The sequence below is a fragment of the Macrobrachium rosenbergii genome, chromosome 21, assembly GCF_040412425.1.
Source record: "Macrobrachium rosenbergii isolate ZJJX-2024 chromosome 21, ASM4041242v1, whole genome shotgun sequence".
Taxonomy (NCBI): domain Eukaryota; kingdom Metazoa; phylum Arthropoda; class Malacostraca; order Decapoda; family Palaemonidae; genus Macrobrachium; species Macrobrachium rosenbergii.
Window position 1 is genome coordinate 37,618,605 of NC_089761.1, and position 20,668 is coordinate 37,639,272.

The 20,668-nt window shown below is 35.1% G+C and overlaps 2 protein-coding genes across 7 annotated transcripts in view; one reads left to right on the plus strand and one right to left on the minus strand.

Moving 5' to 3' along the window:
• The window catches only part of LOC136849955 (SH3 domain-binding glutamic acid-rich protein homolog), a 103,727-nt gene extending 92,577 nt beyond the window's left edge, over positions 1-11,150 (plus strand). For all 3 annotated transcript variants that reach the window (XM_067123481.1, XM_067123482.1, XM_067123483.1), the window contains 3 exons: positions 147-201; positions 2,125-2,343; positions 8,312-11,150. In XM_067123481.1, coding sequence (XP_066979582.1) covers positions 147-201; positions 2,125-2,343; positions 8,312-8,316 — 279 coding nt within the window. In that variant the 3' untranslated portion in view covers positions 8,317-11,150. The remainder of the gene's footprint in view (positions 1-146; positions 202-2,124; positions 2,344-8,311) is intronic.
• Positions 11,151-12,429: 1,279 nt separating this feature from the next.
• The window catches only part of LOC136849954 (probable U3 small nucleolar RNA-associated protein 11), a 176,069-nt gene continuing 167,830 nt past the window's right edge, over positions 12,430-20,668 (minus strand). For 3 of the 4 annotated variants that reach the window (XM_067123479.1, XM_067123478.1, XM_067123480.1), the window contains 6 exons: positions 19,175-19,315; positions 18,359-18,461; positions 16,123-16,318; positions 15,814-15,944; positions 14,553-14,663; positions 12,430-12,695 (listed from right to left, as the gene is read on the minus strand). In XM_067123479.1, coding sequence (XP_066979580.1) covers positions 12,597-12,695; positions 14,553-14,663; positions 15,814-15,944; positions 16,123-16,318; positions 18,359-18,461; positions 19,175-19,293 — 759 coding nt within the window. In that variant the 5' untranslated portion in view covers positions 19,294-19,315 and the 3' untranslated portion in view covers positions 12,430-12,596. Of the gene's footprint in view, positions 13,172-13,205; positions 14,664-15,813; positions 15,945-16,122; positions 16,319-18,358; positions 18,462-19,174; positions 19,316-20,668 lie in introns of all 4 variants that reach the window. The other variant, XR_010856490.1, reaches the window with a different exon arrangement.

Here is a 20,668-nt window from a genome sequence, read left to right on the forward strand (position 1 = left end):
TCCCCCTCTTCAGTGTGACAGTTTGAAGGTGATAATGACAAAACTCCAAACTGACAAATTTTGGCATCACTTTCAAAGAAAATCACATGAGCTGCTATATACATTCTGATTTTCTAGAACAATAATCATTGCTTTGCATTTTCTAGGTTAATGAAGTTCCCCCAGTGTCTGTTATTACTCCTGCTGAAACTGCAATTGAAGGTAAATACTTTTCTTTATTTATTTCTCATGACATTTCTGTACCTAAATCACTACCATGAAAGGTTATGGATTTGTAAATAAGCAATGGAATCGCTCATCCAACTTTTTGGGATCTCTATAGTTTGAAGTTAAGGAAATCATACCTGAAATAATGGTTGCATCATCATAATTCTATGAATGGTTGTTTAGTGCTGAATCAATTAAGCATGCACACTGCACAATAACACACTGGCTTATTCTGAAACATGCAATAACTTCATGTTGCAGAAGACTAAAAGTATCAAAATGTTTTATAAATTATGAGTAAACCAAACATTTCTCCTCCTTTCACTCATTATACTGTATTTTGGTCTATCACGCATAACCCTGATTTTTCAGAGTTCTTTTCACATGGAATTTCCAACTTTACTGTTGGGTGTCTCATATTTACAAAAGGAAGCCCATAGTGGTTTTAGTGTGTGGTATATTACTCTGATTGGTAAATTGACACAGTCAGATTTAACTTGCAGTCTGGAATTTATTTCAGTTTTAATGTATCTATGCACGCAATGTTAGAAATGCATTTTACTCTATCTTTATGGTGATCTGTCATGTCCTATGTCAAAAGCATTAATGTATAGCTCCTTATCTGTTCAAATAATAGTGTCCTCAGGCAGAAAACTTTAATATGATAGAATTTCAGCCTTCCAGAGATGTGTAATACCTATGAAAAAGCTTAGAACATAGTAGCCTGTTCACATAACTTATCTACAATGCATAATGAAATTCTGCTCTCGTTTTTGCTTAATACAGTAAACCCCCCATATTCGCGCGGGATGCGCACTGCACCACCCCGAAAATAGCTAAAATCCACGAATACTTAAAACCCCTCTAAAAACACTTAGAACTGCCTATTTTGATAGTTTAAACACAAGAAAAACCCTCTAAAAATGCTTATACCTAAGTATTTTAATAGTTTTATCACAAAAAGTGCATTTAGTCATGAAAATATGAAAATACAGTATTTTGTGAATATTTCTCAGTGAAAAATACTGCGAATGGGCGAATTCTCCGCGAATAATGGGTAGATACGTTCCACAGATAAATCCGCGAATACGTGAGTCCGCGAATTGTGAGAATGCGAATACGGGGGGTTTACTGCATCCTGTTGTATGTCTTCTAAAAAGCAGAATATTTAAAAAAATGCAATACTGTACAATACTTATTAAATATTATGCCTTTGGAAATGTTAAAGAATTAACACTGCCTGGGTTTAAATTCCCTTGTGTCCCCCACATACAGCATACCTTTACTTATAACAGATTTTTGCATCTTTTCCTTTGCTTTGTACAGTCATGCCATGCACATTAAAGACAAATCTTTCCCATACTACTAACATAAGATACTTTCTCATTTCCTGCATGCTTCTGGAAATTTATTACTGTAAAATATTTTTCTATCCTCATAAATCCCAATTTTATTAAGATATAATGTGAAGGTATGTTATAGCTCCTTGATTTATAAGATATAATGTAGTCCTATTCTCCACTTTAGGTCTGCTACCTCTCAGTTATTTAATTGTAAAGAAACCTTTACTTGCACTTATGTAACAACAAAAAATCAGGTTCATAAAAGGTAAGATATCAAAAGGTCTTAAGTCATTCACTTTCTTGGAAGAGATTTGCAAGAGTAATAGGTGAGGAAATCATTTTGTGACTTTGATGATGAATATTTTGTATTGATGAAGAGCATGGAAACCTTGTACTAGCTAGTCTCTTCTGTGCACTTGGCAGTATGTGTCAACAGTCCCTTTAAAAACATCAATGCATACTCTGCAAATATTTTAAGTCCCCTTTCCTGCATTTTGTATTCCCTTTTAAAATTCTGTTGAACCCCAAGTCTTTGCATAATTCCACATTAAAATCCTTGCATGCCCAATCACAGACGAAGAGCAGACAAGAGATTTGCCAGATCAGCTAGAATCTAAAGATGTAGATGGGGAAGTTGAGAAAGAGCACGAGGAAGTAAATGAGGATGAGGTAACGAAAGAACAAGTGGAAGCGGCTGCGGAAGAAGAGAAAGGGGTTGAAGAGGAGGGGGAGGTGGAGGAGGAGGAGGAGGGAGGAGAAGAAGAGGAAGACAAAGGGGTTCAAGAACCTTCAGGTGGGAGATGAAAAGCAACTAAAAGCATTGCAAATAATAGCATTCAAAATACCTGCAGCATTTTTTCCTCTGTAGATAGTCTAAGTTTCACAGTACACACTATAAGCGCTTTTTGCAGCTGATCTCCATCTGTCTGCTAATTTTACTAGTTTGAGTTCTGTAGGTGAGGTCTAATGTCTTTTAATTTATCTTTCTCAGAGTACAATAGATTGTTAAGTTGTAGACAACGTTAGATTTTTGAAAGATTACTACCATATGTAATCTTTTTCTGTTCTAATACTGTATATTCCTAGGTATTTTTTATAGCATTATTTTTCAGTATTAACATTATTTATTTTCTCTTTTTCCCCTCCTAAAGTTACTTTTCGGTGATCTCTTGTAACCGTCTAATGTAAGCACGAACTTGAATAATCTTACCAACAATATAACACAACACTATTAGAGGATGAACATAAATTGGGACCTAAGCCTACGAAAAAAATAGTGGATAGATGCGATTTCTAGACCATTAGGGGGATATTGTCTACATTTCTTACCTACGCTGCTGTCTACATCAATTCAGATTCTAAACACTTGAATAGGTCCTGTCAATACTGGAGAATAATTTTACAAAAAAGAGGAAGCTCCAGAAACTATGAGTTGGTGTAAATCATCCATTTTCTAGAAGACTAAGGTTTGCTTATCCTCTGTAAGATAAGGAAAAGTAACTAACAAAAAGAAAGGGGTTGATACTGATTAAATGTGCAGAAAAACTGACACAAGAGAGGGCTAATTCTAATAAATATAATTCTTTGTTAAACTAGGGTCCCTACTTATAAACATTTCAAGATGGAAAGAAGCAGGAATTGATAAATTTACAGGTAACAGGATAACCACCACCAAAATGGCAGACAGCCAAACCAGTGACACCCATAGTTTAGGAAAGAAAGTTCCATCCTAATCTTTGAGGTAGACACATTCAAAGGAATCTTTCTTCTTACTGTAAGTCTCAGGATCATTTCATGACTTGAGATGTTAGTCATTTGGGACTAAGAAGCTCATACTTTACAAGAAGTCTTGGCTCTCTGAATCCCTTTCTAATATTTCAAGCTGCCACCTGGACGAGTAACTGACAGTTTTTTGATTTTACAAATTGTAGCCTCCTCTCACATATCACATAGTTATTGTATACTGTCTTTCATTTATCTTTAATATGCTTTACTAGTAGGTGGAAGTATCACCAGGTACTATGGGTAAGAAATGTAAGAAATATTTTCCCTGATGATATAGGCAGATCATAATCATCAACAATATCAATGCACCCATGAATGATGATAAGGCATGAATGAAACAGAAAATTATGAGGTCATAATGACGACATAAATGTAGACTGGAACTTGACATCAAGCAACTTAAAAGTAACTGGACTATATTTTTAACTAGACACCATAGACCACACTGAAATTTCAATGTCCCGCTCAGAGAACTCCCTATTCATTTACTTTTTAAGGTAGCCTTATGTTACGACAAATAAGGATAGAAAAGGGAGACAGGAGAACACCATAATAGTGTTCTATCTGGTATTTTCCTTAAAGTGATTTAGCAAGTTAAACTTTTTTCTCCTTATTAATTTCAAATCAAGGAACAATACTAATACACAATCTTTCCACAACTCTATTATAATATCTCTTATTTTTTTTTTAATAAGTAACACGCACAGAGGGTTATAAATCTGTAAACTTTTACTTCTACAGCATAACTTCTTATATTATATAAATGTCACATAGGATCACTGTTTCTACACAAATTAATTTTTACATATCACTCTGTGCAAACCATCTATTCTCTGTTTCTGCAAACAATTAATTTTTACATATCACTCTGTGCAAACCATCTATTCTCAGTTTTATACAAAAATCTTTCCCTACCTATAACTCTGTGACTCAATATTGCCTGATAATTATCTTCTTGGGCTGAAGGAATATCATCATGGATTACCTAGTAAGCACTTTTTATTTCAGAAACCATTTTGTTAAATACCTTAAAATAACATTTTGTATGGAAGGAGCATGTCATGATTATGTTAGCTTATGACAATGATTGTACTAAATTAATGTGTAAACTTTATTCATTTCGGATCATTTAATTTCTTTAAATCTGAGTTTCCTTCTTAGGTTTCAGCAGCATGAAGCCAGTGGGTCAGAGCTTCTTTATTATTTTTTTTCATCATTTCTGCTGTGACTGACAGTTACTTCTGACATAAGATCTGATAACCAGACAGAGAATCGGACGACACACAATTCAGTATTTCCACTAACTCATTCTGACACTTTCCAGTGGGTAGGGAAGAGTCATAATATTCCACCAAGTGCTTAGATGGTTTCTGAGATGGTTAAAAAAAAACCATCTTTTACTTGCCCTGCATTCTTGTGGAACCAATCTATATGACCTCGGCTTGGGAAGCAATCTTCATTCGATATGTACAGATTTTGTAACACTAAAAAAAGGTTTAAGAAAAAACTTTTCTTAAATAAAGATGGATCAATGAAATGTATAAATAAGCCAAAGAAAGTCAAAGTAAATATACTATACAGAATAAAAAATCTAAATACCTGTACATAAGATACAAATATAACTTTGGAATACTGTATTGATAAAAACTCACCACCATATGTGCAGGGTCCCTGAAGGTGCAGTTTAACTCTAATGGCTAGAAAAAAGAAAAAATAAATAAAAACAAGATCATGGCATTTAGGTTGCAAAGAAAAAACCGGTAAAATGTGCCACTTTTGAAAGTGAAAAGTCTGATAGTGCTTTGGAAAACTGCTGAATGGGTAAATTTAATCATTACCATTATATCTATTCTATATTATTCTGAATGTAGAAGACTAGGAGAGCATTTAGATCAGGATGAAATTAGAATTTTGTGCATTAACACAGAAGTACACACTACATTAGTGACACAAGGTTGACGATTGATGACAGAGACTGGTTACTTTATCATGCAACAGCAACCAATGTTATCCTCTTTCTTGGTCCCAAATTGATAGCCCGAGAAGAACCTAAAACTTCAAAGGGCTGGTTAAACAAATCATTTATAACTAACTAACTCTTGGTCCCAAAGTTGATAAGGTTTAGGGATACCAGCTATCACTTGAAAGGGCATGTACAAGTAACCGACATACTTTGGCCTCAAATTTCAAAACAGTGCTGGATTCCTGAGTTTCACTCTAAATTGCAATAGCAAAAACAAGGATAATGGGGAATTACACTTAAATTCATGTGCAAAACAGGGAAGATAATGGGGAATTACACTTAAATTCATGTCAATTTTTCAGGTAACACATTACTATTCAGTTAGCATTAGGATTGTGAGAGGAATATTTGTCCTTTTTAATGGGCTTTACTTCAAAAATCAGTTTAATTCCATATTAATTCTTGATATGAGAATTAGGTAGAAAGCTATCTTTTCCTTAAAAAAGTTGTCTCCCGATCCATATGAATCCAGCAAGCTTTACTTTTTCATAAAACTGCTATGAGATTGCCAATCCTATACAGTAAACAAATGATTGCATTTTTTCTAAAGGAAAATAACAAACTAAAGATCAGAACAAAAGCATAAGTGCCTGTCTTTAACAATAGTTTGTTTTTGAAATGCTTCACAAAAGAATGGAAGAATAGCTCTCTAATTTCTTTAGGAAACTTTCCATCAAAGTTTGTAACATAGTTATTTCTGTAGGAAATAGAGACGAAATAACTCAGCATGCAAAACTGACTCTCGCTTCACATTTTGCATGGATGAATGTCAAACAAACTACAGTATGAGAATAGCCCAAGGTAGCACTTCTAGCCTTGTAGAATAGAAATCATCTTAAACTATGTTCATAATTAAGAATCTACTGATCAATAATATAGATAAGATACTACTATAAGCAACATTTCTTTAGGACTTTAAATAAGCATGTCTGAAGAAAAGTTAACAAAGAACTTTGCCTTAGAGCTGGAGATACGATGGATAAAAGAAGGACACTTGTAATTATTATTTTCTTCAAAAAGGGGCTCCCCGCATTTTCAAGCTCACCACGATATATGGGGTGTCTGCAATTGAAGAGGTCAAGCTTGAAATGCAAAAGAAAAAGAAATAGAACATTGATTTGTACAACTTAACCACAAAAGGCTGACTGGGTATGTGGACATTTACCGACTGTTTAAACCTGATAGATTGTCTTCTTATTTCCTGTCTGACGATCCTGGACGATCAAACTCTGATGACAAGTGAATTCATTGGAGTGCTTTTGTGGTATTGGCCATCATGTCTGTGTATATCCTGTGTGTGTATGCATCTGGTGCCATAGTTTTTGATAAGCCAGTCCCTGTCACAGCACAACTGGACAAGATGTTAGCTATCTTAGAAGTGTGGTCTAGTTTTATCTGTTTTTTTTTTGAGGTGATGTTGGCTAGCAAAAGTTGTGCATGCTTATATATTTTTTTTAATGAAAACTGCCTATGATTATGAGTAGCCTCAATTTGTCCATGAAAATGCTTAGACTTTATATACAAAATTTATCATCTGAGTAGATATCTTACTTGAGATGCTGGCAGCAAATATCTAATCAAGGTTTTCAAAACTCGTATTTTGTGGACTACATGGAATGTCAATATTTCTGCAATTAGTATGGTGAGGGTTGTGTTAATTTGAACTGATGTTCATATGTATGTATATGCATGGTTCTTGTTACAATACCATTTTCATCAGTTCCTGTCAATCTGCAGGATTGTTTTCTTGTTTAAAAGAAATACACTACTTTCAGTCTGAAATAGTTTCATTTTAAAAGTGCAGTTGAACTAAGTCTTTCCAATGAATAAATTGATATTCAGTTTATTAGCTTGTCATACATAGACACTATATAAAATAGCATTCATTCATTATCTCTTTCTTTTATTCCATGATCAATTATTACATATTCATTCAGAAAGTCAAAACCTTATAATATGTGTGCTCTTTGTTCAAAACATGTAAAAAATCTGTATTTAATTTACCTTAACTCAGATGTCAAAAATGTTTCCCCCATCTTCTTTGAAACTTTGATTATAGTATTTGCATAATTTTGGAGCACTTGTAGTGCAATGCATAAAATGGCCATCTTGCATCAACTGACATACAAGACTATCTTAGTACATACATTAGAAACAGAAACTGGAAAGACATTTTTAATGAGACAATGATATGTGTTTACATTACTGTATTGTGTTTTGATTGGTAAAACCAGTTCGGATTGCTCATACATCTATCACTTTATGTGAAGAAGATAAAGATTAGTTTGTTTTGAAAAATAAACAGTACCATTAGCAAATATACATGTAATTCAGCGACAAGGAATTGCAGCGAATGACAACATCACCAATTAGTTTTTGTACATAAGTTTGACGTAGGTTGGTAACAACAATAACCAACTCAAGGGACATGATTGTTTCCTGTTAAGCATAACTTTTTGCCTTTTAAACCTATCATTATTTTTGTTTATTCCTTTGTTTTCTTCCTGGTGGCAGCTGTGCACACATTACTCAATAACATAAAATAACGAAGTCTGAAAACCAATGGAATTGTAAAAACATGCATTTACTAAACTTTTGTTTATAAGTCTCACGACTTGATCAGCAGGAGAGGAATGCATGTACAGAAACAGAATGAAGGTATAATACAAGTATATTATTCATACTACTACAATCTGTGTTCATTTCAGAGCTTTACCTGTGTTCATATATAACAAAGATTTTTCTCTTAAAAGTATATATTTTTATATTTTTTATTCCACTCTAATATTAGGTTACATTGCTTTTAGTTTTCATTTGACTATTGTTAACAAGCACAAATAGTAACATCTTCGCTATTTTGAAGCTGGCTTGTTGCTTTTCAGTCTGACTCTTGCTTAGCTTTCAAAGGCCATAGGAGAAACAGACACACTAATCTCACTTTCTCTCATTCCAGCATAAAGACTACGGTAGAATAGAAAAGCTGCGCTGAACTTCGTCTGGAAAAGCCGGAATCATGCCTAACCTTTGGAGAAGTTTCGTCAAGCAACAGATTCGTTTGTGATCAAAAGAACAAATTCTGGCATTGTAGTCCAAAACTTTGTTTTGACATGTCAACCTTGTATTGTGTCAATACCTGAGATCAGCATTTGGTTTCAGTATTAGAATTTTTTTTGTAAATAACTATGAGAAAGTTTAATGATGCAATTAAGATTACATAAAAAATGGATGCATTTTTGTATCAGTAACAACATATGAAGAAATATCAACAACTTTCAAAAGGAGCCACTGATTTTTACATAACTTGCAACATACTTAGGGCAAGCATGTAGTATTTTGTGAAGCAGACTGTCAAAATCAACTTAATATTTTCAGTTTACTTTAGTTTTTTTTTTTACAAAATACCAGGAAATCATCTAGATTCATCTCATTAATACTGCTGTATGTAGCCTATATACAGAGATAAACTAATTCTGTGTCATTCTAGCAAATGGATTTGGCTGTAATTGTAATCAGGCACAAACTACTATAGAAATAATCATGTACCAGATGTGTTAATGCACTTACAAAGGAGAATTTGATATTCTGCTTTTATTTTCTCTTCCAAAATAGGTCAGTTCTCTGTTGACTGCCTTCTATATTTAAAATGAGAAAGCCTCCACACTCCTCATTTTTTTGTAAGAAAAACTGTGAAGGTTATAATTTTATTTGCAACAAAACTGGTGACCATTATACAAAAAGCTGGCTGCTGAGTCAAAGTAAATCCAGACTTAAATTATGGTGGATTCTGGTGAGTGATATAAAAAAAATTAGGTTAATTTTCCATTGCACTGAGCATGTTTCAAAAGAAAGGTGAATACAATTCCACATTTCTGGTTATTATAAAAGTGTAAAATGTGTCCTTACTCTTACTTGAGAGTAAATATTGTATGCTGAATGAGAGTAAGTTTTTTTTGTAACAAACAAAAGAATGCATCAAAATGGCAGTAAGATCATTTTAAGTGTCTGGGAAGTGTTTGTCAAATCTCCCTCAGATACATAAGGGAAAATATAAAGTACCTGTATGAGGCAGACCAAAATAAATTCAAGAGGTAACTTTCTCAATTATGGAGCTGGATGTCAGTGACACTCAAGATATTCTTGTGACATTCCCAACATGCATTTCTGCTGTCGGTTTCATAAAGTTTGGAGGAACATACTTTACCCTGATTTCTAGTGAGATAAAAGGTTGTGGTAACAGACCATGTGATGCTCCTTATTCTTTAATCACAGCAAAATAGATGAAAGAGATCATGTCCAAATAGGATATGACCTTTCTAAAATAGGAATGTTTGTGTTTCACAACATAGTCAATCCTTGTTGAATTTCATTGTTAGCACATTCTGTAAACAGTTTATACACTAACACTAGACTTAACTTGACATTTACATAACATTTAAAGATAGCGAGGAGACTTCTTCAAAGGTAGAAAGTATTGGTGGTTATCTGTTGATTCAAGAAAATAATCTGTTGATTGAAGACAACTCAAACTGTATGAACTTTAACAACGCTGTAGTGTTATGGGTACTATGACAACCACATCCTGAGAGTTGTAACAGGTTGTGAATCAGGATCTATTATTCCTAATCATCTTAAGAAACAGTGAGAAGGAGAAGCAGGACAAAGTCAGAAGACCAGTAGCCTTACTAGTGAGAATATATAGTATGGTAACAAACCTATACAGTACTGCAGTGAAATTTAGTGATATTGCACACAAAGCTCATATCATATAAATTCCTGTTCCCATGACCACAATGAAAAGATTTTTGGCCACGTACAGCCAAAAATAACTTCATTCATATTCTGTATACACTAAGCTTACATATGCAATATACTCAGTCAATAACAATTCTTAAAACACTGTCAATTTGCTTAGCAATCCATTCTAATTACTACATAGAAGGGGCTTTCTTTTACTACATAGAAGGGGGCTTTCTTTCAAGTTAGAATATGGTAAACTTATAAAACAGTATGACATGTTTCATAGGATGAAATCATAATTTACTGATCTGCAATACACTCATGTTTATCAAAATTATAACCAACAGATTTTAGTTGATTTTTTACATACAACAGTAGGGGCACTTGGTGAGTAAGGAAGATGACATACAATGACAAAATTCCACATGAAAAGATATTTATATTCAGTCTACTCTCTGACCAACATTTTTAAATTGGAAGGAAAAGATCAAAGTTTCCAGTAAGGTGTGTTCATTTAAAAATTCCATGAAGTGAGGATTTTTCTCTTTGAGTGACATAAATTCCATTCTAAGTCTTTAATTGCTTGCTCACTGAGTGACTTTTATTTCCCAAGATCTTAGTAAAAATTTTAAGTTTTCAATGAAAATAGTTTCCAAGACTTCTTAACCCTGTTATAAGCTGGAGAAAACTTCTCACACTGTTCTGCAGATGAGGCTGCTGGGTAAAACTTGCTTTGCCCATGACAGTGAAGATAGATTTATATCCTTCGACAAAACTTTACTCCCAGGTGCTTATAGTACGAAGATGGCAACTATCTCAGTATTGTACTACAATAAGTATAGTTATTCATGAACATATCATTACCTTAAATCTGAAGAGTGTAAAGGGAGTAAAGCTGACATTTTGCTGTGAAAGTGGTTGTAAGTGTTGTATAATCTATGAATGCTTTCATTTGCTGGGTCTTTGCAATTTTAGCAAATCCCAGAAACATTGGTTGTATGTATGGAACTGAATGTACCTGTGTTTCTTTTTGAATAAAATAAAAAACTAGTTTATTTTTTCTTTTTCTTAACCTCCAAACTTTTCAAGCAATGCTTTATATCCATTTAAAATCTTTGTTCAGCTGATTAGTTTGGGGTTTTACCTTTTGCCTGCCATATTTCTTTAGTCACTTTTGTCTAGAAAGGTATAAAAGTTTAACACAAAGTAAAATTTTAATTGTAATTGCATCTTCAGGCATTACTAAAGCCAATGCCAGTGGAGTTGCCTGTGAGGCACAAGCTTCGCCATAGGTGAAAGGTGACTGAAAACACCCTGCCAAAGCCGAGCCGTTTGTTCCTAATGTGACAGGAATTGCTCTGTAACCTTCCTGACTTTCCAGGAATGAGAATCTAAAGGTAAGACTCTTGCTGCTGCCATATCTACCTGCATATCCAAGTATTTTGTCTATTGCTTGGGTTTGAAATCTGACTTCTGCCAGGTTAACACAATCCTAGATCATGTCAAGATGTGAGAAACTCATCTAGGTCCCATATCATTTAAGACTCATAAGGAACCATAACCAACCAATCACTGAGAAAATGCAGAAGGTGTATACCATGTGAATGGGCCCAAGCTGACACCAAGGTGAACACTGTCATGAACATCTGAGGGGTAGTCACCAGCCCAAAGCATAGGGTAGATGAAGCAGAGGTAATTCCTGGAGTCCTGATGGAGGAGTATTTGTAAATACGCATTCCTCAGGTCTAAAACGGCATGATGGAAGTCGACACAAAATGTGAAGTTTCCATTTTGAACAGAGTTTGATCCACAGCTTTATTCAAGGAGGAGGCGTTGACGACGAGTCTCTGGCATCTCATCAACTTCACCATGGAAAGTTGACCAGCAAGTTCTCCAAAACTGCCTTCTACCTCTGCTGATAGGTAGGGTGGAAATGGATATACACATCCTGAAACACACAGACTACTCAGGGGTCTGTTTCTTGTCAAAATAACATTGTTCATTGGCATGAAGGGCACTCCCCTAACTGCCACTCACTTACCTATTACCAGTTAACTATCTTTTTACTAACCTTCAATGACTATTTTTTGCTGGCACCAGGAATACTTGTATAGAGAATACAACTAAGAGAAAAGACAACAGTTCAAATGGCATGGTCAGCTGCCAGACATGTCTTCCCAGCCTTGGCTTGGTGGTGCAAGCCAAGGGAGAAGGTTTTTGCAAACAGATTTAGATCATTACCAAACCAAGCGTACACATGTACTGAGTGATATCCTCTGCAACTTTGTGTTTGTAGTTGAAAACCCAAGGAGAAATAAAAGATTTCAACATGAGTATTTGTTAAAAAAATTTATTTCCCTTACTTTATCTTTCACAGCCTCTGCTGAGGTGTTGAATGAATCAAGTTAACAGTAAATTACTTACATTAACAGAAAACATACATTAACAATGAAAAAATATGTTGAAGTTTCCAGGAGATGGGTTGCGGAGGAAAATCATAGTTATTTTTTCCGAACTTGAGGCCATTTGTAAACTGGAGCTGTCGAACTAGTACCCTCTGCAATAAGTTTTGGCTTTTCTTCATCTTTGCCTTTGCTTGCCTGTGGTGATAAAGTTTTCTCATATGAGCAATTACCACTAAACAACCTCCGAGTATGTAAAAATATAAAAGTTGTAAGACTATACCCTATTCTTCATGGAACTGCAAATAACCTAAAACTGATATTCAAAATAAAAAGGCTGCTTGCTTTTATTATAACTTAAATATCTAAAGTAGTTAGCTCATTTCAGAATCAGCCAAATGCTATATTCTTGATAACATCCTGTAGAACAGAATACAGAATTTAAGCCAAAGGCCAAGCACTGGGACCTATGAGGTCATTCAGAGCTGACACGGAAATTGCGAGTAGAAAGGTGTAACAGGATGAAAACCTCACAGTTGCACTATGAATCAACTGTTAGGAGAGGGCAGAAAGTACGAGGGAAGAAAAAGAATATGAACAAAGGTGCAGTAAAAGGAATGAAAGGAGTTGCAGCTAGGGGCTGAAGGGACACTGCCAAGGACCTTAAGTAATGCCTACAGTGCAACGAATGAGGTTCACTGACAACACTATCCCCTCTTTGGGGGGATGACATCCTGTAAAACTGGAATTCATGCTTGCCTTCTTTGATTTCAAAACTGATACCCCTGGAAGTTCTCAAGCCCAGAGGAATAATTACCAACTATGGTCAAACCAATATGCTGTGAGACATGGCTACTATGAGTGACATTGCAAAACATCAACTATTTTAATCCGGCTCATGTTAAATCCGCATTCCTCCTTTCAGAGTACTTTAATCAGGTCATAAAATATCCTTATTCATCCCAGTCTTCTTACGTCACTGCTGTTGCTTCTAGACCTTATACCAGCACTGATTTTTTCTCTTTAAAAATTTAAGAGATTTGTTTCCTGTATACCTAATTATTTTTAATTCATGTAGAACTTCATCCTTACTCTTGTGATAGAGCTTCTTTTGAGTAAAAAGTTTCCTTCCTTTAACTGTTCCATGGTTTAATCTAATCTCTGCCAGTGCTTTGCATACAGATCCTTTGCAACAAATAAATAAATCCTATGTTTTCTTTCCAATTATGTAGTAGAAATTCCTTTCCATCTCTTCTGCTATGTTCACCTTCCAGACAAACAATAATATGCGGTAGTTTAATTAGCCTAGTTGTATTAAAATGCACATTGCATTGCATGACCAAAATTAAGCACAGTCTGATTTTATTTCTCCCACTAAAAATATTGATATGCTACTCACAAAGTGCTTCTCGGCACTGAGCACTTAACTGATGTCATGGGGAGTACAAAGTCGTCAGTCAGGTATAAAGAACAACATTGCTAAGATACTTACCTTCTGACCTGATATAGCAATGTGGCAAGCTGCCTGTCACATCTACACTATTTTCTAACTTTAAGTAAAATTTAGTTAATAAAACTGGTGAAGTGCTTCAACATCTGAATCATACTCTGTTTCACATGACATTTGGTTTAACTACAAGATTCTCAAAATAGTTTGAGCCTAACTATAACCAATTTACATAAAAATACTGAAACCTGGTGGCTTTGTATTGCGTATTAAACATTTATTATTTGGGAGGATCCCAAATTTTACACACGGCAAATCACACTGACTGTTTCTGGACATGGGAATGTTTTTATTTTGTTGCTTCTGTAAATTTCATGGTACACAGTTGGTTACAACACCATTTTGAGCAAGAATACCTGTACTCAACTCTACTGCAGAATGTTCGAAAATGAAAAACAACAAAAAGTTCATATTACACACTGAAAGTGGCTGAAAATTTTCTATAGGTGATGTCATCAGAATCTTGAAGACTTAAGAAATAAATGACACCAACCACAAATGACATAGCATTAATGACCTCTGGCACACAAAATGGTTAAAAGACTTACCATGAGTTTCTTTCGGACTTCTAGTTTTTCCTGCATTATGCGTAGTTTGTTTTCCCTTTCAATTCTTTGGGCAAGTTCCTTATAGGCATGTGACTTTGATTTAAGAAGTTTCTGGAAAGAACAAAAGATCAATTTAAAGTTTCATGACCGTGCAACTTCATGACTGAACATCTTCAAAGATCAGTCAGAAAGGTAACTATCACCTCATTTTTGGCCAATCACCCCATATAAAAATGGGAAAAAGCACGTTAAAACGAAGAAGAACAACATAAATAGTCTTAATCAACTGGACCACAAACAGAGACAATGACAAAATTTTGATTAACATGAGGGCTATAATTTTGAGTAAAAATAACATAACATACTCAGAAATGCTACAAAAGTCTAAATACTTGAAAAAACAGGCCCTGAGAGAAGTAAAAGATTATTATCTTATTAGATTAAAAAACTTACAGTAGACCAATAACTTTCTCCTCTAAAATATAGAGCACTATCTACTTGGACAATATTTTGCTCAACACTTTAGGGTGATACTATGAAATTCTTAAGATTCATTGTTAAAGGACTGAAGCACTATCTACTCAGACTATATTTTGCTCTTCACAAAATACGACAATTTTATGATTCTCAGTTAAAGGATGAGGCATAAGCACAAAACCAGTCTTGTACTTATGAATAGTGAATTTACTCCTTCACATGCAATGCAATCTTGTAGGGAAGGAAATGGGTTGTAACAAAGCTAGAGTGATCACAAATAATGTGAGTTTTGAGGACTCTGCCAAACTTAAATGTTAGCAAAAAAAAACCTTACAGAGTAATATTTCCAAATTAAGACCTGAAGTCATGACTTATCCAAATTGCAAGTAAGAATGCTGATGACTCTCAAGAAATCTGAAATCCTGCAAAGGCTTCTGTTGACTGGGGACCCAAAAGATTACCCACTGTGGAAATTACTATATTAGAAATCTTAGCAATCATATACGGTAATTATCGTTTCACCATTACTATACCGAATCCAAGACTTCAAAGCCAAATACTGATATATCAAGTGTATGTATTTCACTATCACAATATCTGATCAAAATGCATGCCAAAACATATAAACAAAACATATAAACCAAAACTACTGTTTAACCATAATATCCCAATACTACATAAACAGTTTCATTTTAGCCACTGAGAGAAAAAATGTAATGAATAGCAATAATGTATAGCTTTTCAATGACCATTCTCACTGAAGTAAATACAGAGCTAAACTTACCTTTACATGGCTTGAATCTTTACCGCTATCGAGAGACATCTTAGCCAGCTGAGATAACCGCACCCTGTTAAAACTCCTTCCAAGAAGTGCTGGATGTGTGTCAAGAAGTTTGGCTGCACTAGTTTTTTTGGCTGTGGAAAAAATGGCATTTAACTAGAAAAATGTTCCAGAAAATTTACATGAAGAACATAAGCTTTTCCTGCTCTCTTACAACAGTCAGACCCAACACTGAAACAAATGCATCTGAGCTCACTAACAAATGCAGGAGAGTTTTAATAACCATTAAATTCTGTAGTATGTATACTGTACCTTTTTTCTCATTGTCAACGAAGAGGATATGGGTGTTTTTAGGTTGCTCCTCTGCTCCTAAAAGGTGTAGCTGTGCCTTCAACTTCTCTATCTTTTTTCTCTCTACAGAACGGCGATGTGTTATGTATGTCAAATCTTGCATAACGTCACCGACAGATAGCTCTTCATCTTCTACCTTTTCATGATGCTCTCCATCCTGTAACAAATAACAGTTAATCGGTAAATTAAGCACTAAGATTACCTTAATGAGTCATGAAAACAGATTCTATGTATTCTGTTAAATGCAGAAGCTAGTGCATGTCGAAGACTGCGACAAATGGAAGTTCAGTTCTAATCAATCAGTAAAATCTCTCTGGAACTGAACAAAGCCTCTATCTTGATAACCACCTACTTTCTCCTGGGACAGTCAGTTACCCACTGTTGGCCTGCACCAGTGAGGGCAGCTCAGGTGAGATGAAGTGGTAGCCTTTGATTTTTTAACATCATTTGCAGTGGTCACTAATGGAACAGCATACTACCTGATATATCTGGAACAGTCTACATGCAATACTGTATTACTATTTGTTCAAATCCAATTATCACAGTGTACTGTGGTTACAAGTGGCTCCACAATCAGGTCCTTTTTGCCGAAGTGGTAACACCAAGGAAGGATGAAGGAACCAGCTTACTGGACCAAGCCCCTACCCTTAGGAGCTATGCAATAGGCCAAACACAGTCTGGGATCCTAACACAAGTTGGCAACGCAAACCATCCTGAGTAAATGTAAGGATCTAACTTTATTAGGAAAAGGAAACATGAAAACTACAGACTTCAACAAGTCTGATCTTTAAGGTACTCTGCTCAACTCACTGCCTGGTTCATGCTTAGAGGAGGATGCAACAACCACCATGAGTAAATTGGTAATGAAGTGTTATATCTTGGTCAAAACTGTTGTACCTCAATTATATGAGGACAGTCAATTTCCATAACCTTGGTTCTTATTCTGGGTTGGGTCAAGTACCAGTCATGTTCCTAGTTAAACCAACTATTTCCTTTTACATCTGTTGGTGAAAAGTTGGCCGGGAACAGTTGCTTACGGTTCTGGAATTTGAAGGTTAGATTTATTCCATCTCAATCACAGACATAGTCAGTCTTTATTTTGATGTCGTTCTTTAGTTGGCATCTTAAAACAAGATGGCTCTAAATGTATGCCATCCACCCTCCTTGATTCACCTTATCTAGATTCTGGAAACCAAGTTGAGAGAGATCACGAGGTGATGCAGAAGTGTGACGTCTACAGTTTGCTCTGAAGTCCTAAAAATCCTTTTTTGGCAGCTGGTACAAAGATGTCTTGTGAAAGACAGAGAATATCATTAATATTAACAAAACGGTTCCTCTGTGGCACTTAAATACTGTCTATTGCATGAATCTCAGCGACAACTATTCCCGAGTAATGCAATCTATAACCTAGCAGGATATGTAAGAGCAGTGATAGGCCTACTTGGATACAAAGGCTTGCAAAATATAGGAGACTATCAACAGACCAACATTAGTTACCAAGTTTATCTTAAGGGCTAGCTAATCAAGTGAATTACAAGCCAGGAAACTACCAAAGATATGAACTGTTTGGAAATACAAGAGGAAAGAAGCCACTTGATTCCTTAATGAGATGAAATAATACTTTGGTAAAACACTGATTTGCAATCTTGCAAGAACACCTTGAATTTTCATTTAAGTCAAGAAAATACACTCAGTCAATTGAAAATAGCAATACAATCAATCATAACATACACACCTGAAGTTCTTTACATAAGATTTAGCTTGTGAGCATGCTAGCGGAACTGCCATACAAATTTATTGACAAGGTGGTGAACTACTGGCAGGCAGGGGAAAGCCCTGCCCACCTGTCAGTCTGCACTCCACACTGCCTTCCGTTAAAGCTCAGGAAGAGAATCATGGAAGGCGTCTGAACTCAAAGGTGGCCAAAAGCAAAGTGGAGTGCAGAAAGACAGGTGGGTAGGGCTTCCCCCACCTGTCGATAATTTCCTACCTTGTCAATAAGTTTGAACGGTTGTTCCAGCTCACGTTTACAAGCTAAATCCTATGCAAAGAACGAAGGTTTGTATTTGTGAAGGAACAAATGCAAAATTAACAACAGATAAGTTGATTATAGCAAACACAAGGGAATCACCAAAAATCTTGAAAAAGAATACCTCCATCTGAAGTGTCAGTGTACAGAGAGAAAAAATACGTTTACCTTTAATTGACTGTTGACCATATGATGATGGTATTCATCTGGATTCTTATTTAATGCATGGCGTCTCAGAGTTTTTAAAGCCTTTTTTTTCCTATTTTGATCACTGAAAAATTAAAAGGAAAACCATTAAATTGACAGACAACAGACACATTTAACTGAACTGCGCAATACTAAAATTCAAAATTATTAAACTATTCACATTGTTAAAACAATTACAGTATTGCGTACTGACATCTTATAGCATAGGGGAAAAATCATATGAAAAACATGACTGATGATATAGCTGCTGTAAAAAGGATTATATATTCTCCTTCCTAGGTATTAAAATCACATTGCTATAAGAGAAAACACATTCTTTGTGTTAAAACCACATTCTTATAACAGTAAATATATTAAGAGCCTCTGTTTACTTTGCAAAAATAAACAGACAAATGGGAAAGTGAAAGAGTGATACACTGTACCACAATAACATCAAGAATATGTTATCTCAGCTTTCTGAACACCTTCATCCAAAACACAAAACTGTTTTACGTATAACCACAGTACAGTATTAAGAATAAAGATGAATGATTCAGAATTTTTTATTGCTCAGCAAAAACTTAGCAGACATCTAGTGACTGATAATGGAACAATACTTGATGATAACTGTGGTAATAACATCAATTAAAACCTTGAAAAAACAAAAGCACTCACACCCAGGTACTTGTACTTAATGGTAATTTTCTTACATTTCAAAAACTTAGTAAAAAAAAAAATCCTGTAATTCAAGCAATATACAGTAAAAATAGGCATCTATGAAGCAAAAGACATACTTACTCTGCACGTATTTTGTAATCCTTCTTTTTCTCCAAGGGCCCTAAGTGCTTTCGGGCCTCAGGTTGGTGTCTTTCCCTGTGAACCCGCTGACTTTTCATAGCATTCCGTAGCGAAGACATTTTGCATTAGATCTTGATTTTCCTGGAAGAATAACAATATCACTGTAACCTTCCTATAATAATACTGCATTACTGTGATTTAGACAGACCTGCATACATTTCTTAAATTTGTAGGGGGCAGTCTGCTAGGGCTTATTCCTAAATGAGAAATGAAAGTTAGACCTAGTAAGCTATGTGATAATGACAGAGGATGGATGAAAACTTTTAAACAGAAAGCACCAAAGTTCAGGGCCAAAAAGAGATCTCGGAGCATCTTTAGCATCTTCTAAACTAAGCATCAGATAGGGTAAGAAGTTGCTATCTAAGGGGACACGGACAACATTGAAGGTTACCCCTTATTAGCCAGTACTAGCCCAAAAGAAGTTTTACTTTTCTCTTCAACTAATGACTGACAACACATGAATTTCCTCTAGCGAGGACACGCCCATAGCAAGGGTCATGTTTGCATAACCTAGGGCATAATCTAAACCAGCCAACCACCAGAGACTATTTTCAGGGGGTAATGAAGCAGCTAGCTGAACCATTTACCCCAGCCTAAAATACCTGATTCTCCATAACTATAAGATAGATACAGGTAGGAAAAAAACAAAAATGATAGTTAGCCTTTACAATGATGGTGAAAAACTACAAACTATTCATGTGTATTCTTGGTCTTGGTGAGTAATTGAAACTAATTTCACATCCTAGGCTAAAGGTCTTCTTATTACGGCAATTTCTGTGTCCTGGAAAATGCAATACACCCGTGTAACACTTTTGCCGTGCTTATACTACAGTCTATACAGGGTAGCTACACATTGTCCTATCCTACTCTTGCCTATAAAATCTAAGAGCAATAGGCTAGTCTAACACACAGCATTACCTACCTGAGGTTAAAGATGTCACAGGATATACTGGGCTATAATGAATAAAATTTCTTAAGTGGTAAGGTTACGAGTAGGCCAGCCCAGTTAATTGGAAGATATCATTCAATAAATTTTTTTTACTCAAGAATATAGAAAATGGTGTATAGTAATGCAGTAGAAGCAAAATATAATTTGATAAGTTTACCGAGATAATGAGAAATGATCTCACGTGAACTGCTTAGGCATAGGCTACATACACCCTTTTCTATGTTGTTTAGTAAAAAAATTATAGGCGTAATAAGCAATCTTTTCACAAGGCCTTCTCTGGGTAATAGCCTAGGCCTTTGCAGAGTAAGGAAAGGTAGAACTAAGTATTAGCTCTGCGTCAGGTATTACCTTGGAAATTGACTTTTTCTATAGCATTTTGGTTGCTTATCAAGAATTTACTGTTATTTTTTATCACCTGACTGTAATTAACCTCAGAACTGAGCATATTTTTGCTATTGCTCATGCACAGTGTTATAGGGGAACTT